Source organism: Kryptolebias marmoratus, linkage group LG6 (assembly GCF_001649575.2).
Source record: "Kryptolebias marmoratus isolate JLee-2015 linkage group LG6, ASM164957v2, whole genome shotgun sequence".
NCBI classification, from domain to species: domain Eukaryota; kingdom Metazoa; phylum Chordata; class Actinopteri; order Cyprinodontiformes; family Rivulidae; genus Kryptolebias; species Kryptolebias marmoratus.
This window is the reverse complement of record NC_051435.1, coordinates 190,237-192,612: the sequence shown is the minus strand read 5'-3', so window position 1 is coordinate 192,612 and position 2,376 is coordinate 190,237. Positions and strand designations below refer to the sequence as shown.

Here is a 2,376-nt window from a genome sequence, read left to right as displayed (position 1 = left end):
AGGATGATGATGGTGGATGATGTCATGACTGAAGATGAGGATGATGATGGTGGATGATGTCATGACTGAAGATGAGGATGGTGGATGATGTCATGACTGAAGATGAGGATGGTGGATGATGTCATGACTGAATATGAGGATGATGATGGTGTTTGTTGTGTTCACATCCCTCCCTATGAAACCAGCTGGGGGTGTTTTGAGGAGCGGGACAAATATTTGTTATTTACAAGCAGCTTGTGTGTGAGAAGTTTTTGAATTCTTTGTGAGATTGGTGCTTTTCTCCTCTATAGTGCAGCCTTTGTGATCAGAATCAATACAAACACCTGAAGTCTCAACCATGCAGGTGATTAATCATCTTCAGCTGTCTCGCCTGTTTCCTCCAATCAGAATCAACAAAGATCATCTGATTTCAGCTCAGCTGGCTGTAAATAATGACAACAAACAAACAAACAAACAAACAAACATTATGCTTCTTCTGTCTCACCTGCTTTCAGCGCGTGTGTGTGTTCGAGGGTCGTTTCAGCTTTCTTTGTGTTTCTGATGTCTATTGCATACATGTACACGTGGGCGTGCGCAGGATAGAGGAGAAGGGTGTGCCCCGGCAGTCATCCGGTTCGGTTCGGAGCGGTACTCACCGACAGAACCACCGTCTCGTCTCCGCTGAATTTGGGGATGAATCTGTCGCCTCGGCTCCGCTCGGCGTCGCTCAGAGGTCTGAAGCGACACATCACCTTCACCCCGCACACCCCCCCGCAGTCTGCCGCCTCCATCGGCCCGCACCGTCCGGACCGGGTCAGGGCTCGGTTCGGATCCGGATCAGCCGGTTACAGGGTCCTGGGCTACGGTCAGCGTGTCTCCGGTTCTGGATGCTGAACCCTCCCACCTGCTGGGTCCACCCTGGAGCTCCGAGGCGCAGAGAATTCTGGGACATGAAGTCTTCTGAGCCACGAACAGGTGCAGGGCCGGACAGAAGCTCTTACCGGGCGGGGGCCCAAACCGATAAAACCATTTAATACAGGAATACAGAAAAGATCGGGAGTTTCTGAATTGACAGAGTTTTTAAAATGGATCCTGAGAACAGATCTCCTGTCCATCACAGGGACACAGAGAGACAAGCAGCCATTTCTTTAGCATGTCTTTGACCAGGGGGAGAACATGTAAACTCGCTGGGAGGCGACAGCTCTGCGCCGCCGCGCCACCGCGCACCACCTGCTTGAAACAGGTTCAGATCGTTTGGAGTCATTACTTGGTGCTGAAATTCAGAATAATAGTCCCAACTTTTGTTGTTTGATTGTGATTTTTATTTTTGTCAATAAGTCCAGGAAGGCACTTTTGGTCTCTTTATTGTAAACTTGTTTGACAATTCCCTGTAAATAAACAGATTGATCTCAAGTGTTGAGATCTGGTAAAGCATAAAAAAATGAATAAATTAAGTAATCTAAAAATTGTTAATAAATACATTTGATCTAGTGCCCTTTAATGAGAGCTTGTAAAGATAGTACAGAGTTTAAAGGTGGAACTATTCTTCATCACTTTAGCATCTTCAGGTTCTTCATCCTCTAGGTCAAAAACATCTGACGTGTTTTTGTTAATGAGTCTTTGTGAACACTGATTCTGTTTCCGACTCACATATCAGTTACACAGATTTTCATGACCTTATGAACAGACAGAAGTTATATTTTAGAAATTGTGTACATGAGGCTGTAATGTGAAAAAACTGAAAGATTTTTACATTTCAAAAACAGCCTCAAAGATTTAGAAAACAATTTTATTAATCATGAGAAAAAAATACAAGATTACTTATTTTTTTCCTCAGTCTCACAGAGCAGTCTTAATTTTACTTCCTCACAAATTGATGAACTTGCTGATAACGTTACTGTCATGCCTACATCACTTGATAAAGTTGCTCCTCTGAAAAAGAAAGTGATCAGTCAGAGGAAGATGGCTCCTTGGTTTAATTCAGAGTTACGTTCTTTAAAACAGGCAGCTAGAAAGTTGGAAAGAAAACAGAAGAATTTTATTTAACCTGCAGAGATATCCTGCTAACATACAAGAAAGCCTTCATGAAGCTAGAACTGTATTATTCCTCTTTAATAGAAGAGAAGAAGCCCAGGTTTCTGTTCAGTGAAGAGTCCTCTCTCTGTTGAAACATGTGTCCCTATAACTCTGAGGAATGATGACTTCATGAGATTCTTTATAAATAAAATAATTTTAATTAGAGAGAAAACTCTGATTTCCTGTCAGATGAGGCAGCTTTAGAACCTGATTTGTGTTTGTCCTGCAGTTCATCAAACACAGAATGAAACAGAAAAAACAGTCCCCTTATCTAAAGTGTTGGTGGTGTATGTGTGTGTGTGTGTGTGTGGGGGGGGGGGG

The 2,376-nt window shown here is 43.1% G+C and overlaps 2 protein-coding genes across 4 annotated transcripts in view; both read right to left on the bottom strand.

Annotated features, from left to right (window-relative positions):
- Nucleotides 1-1,194, bottom strand: part of LOC108250827 (kinesin heavy chain) — a 29,198-nt gene extending 28,004 nt beyond the window's left edge. Inside the window, exon 1 of one of the 3 annotated variants that reach the window (XM_037976014.1) lies at nucleotides 636-1,194. In XM_037976014.1, coding sequence (XP_037831942.1) covers nucleotides 636-770 — 135 coding nt within the window. In that variant the 5' untranslated portion in view covers nucleotides 771-1,194. The other 2 variants (XM_017440886.3, XM_025002749.2) reach the window with 2 other exon arrangements.
- Nucleotides 1-2,376, bottom strand: part of LOC112451394 (titin) — a gene marked incomplete at its 3' end in the record, with an annotated part of 470,585 nt that overhangs the window by 426,157 nt on the left and 42,052 nt on the right. The window lies entirely within an intron of this gene.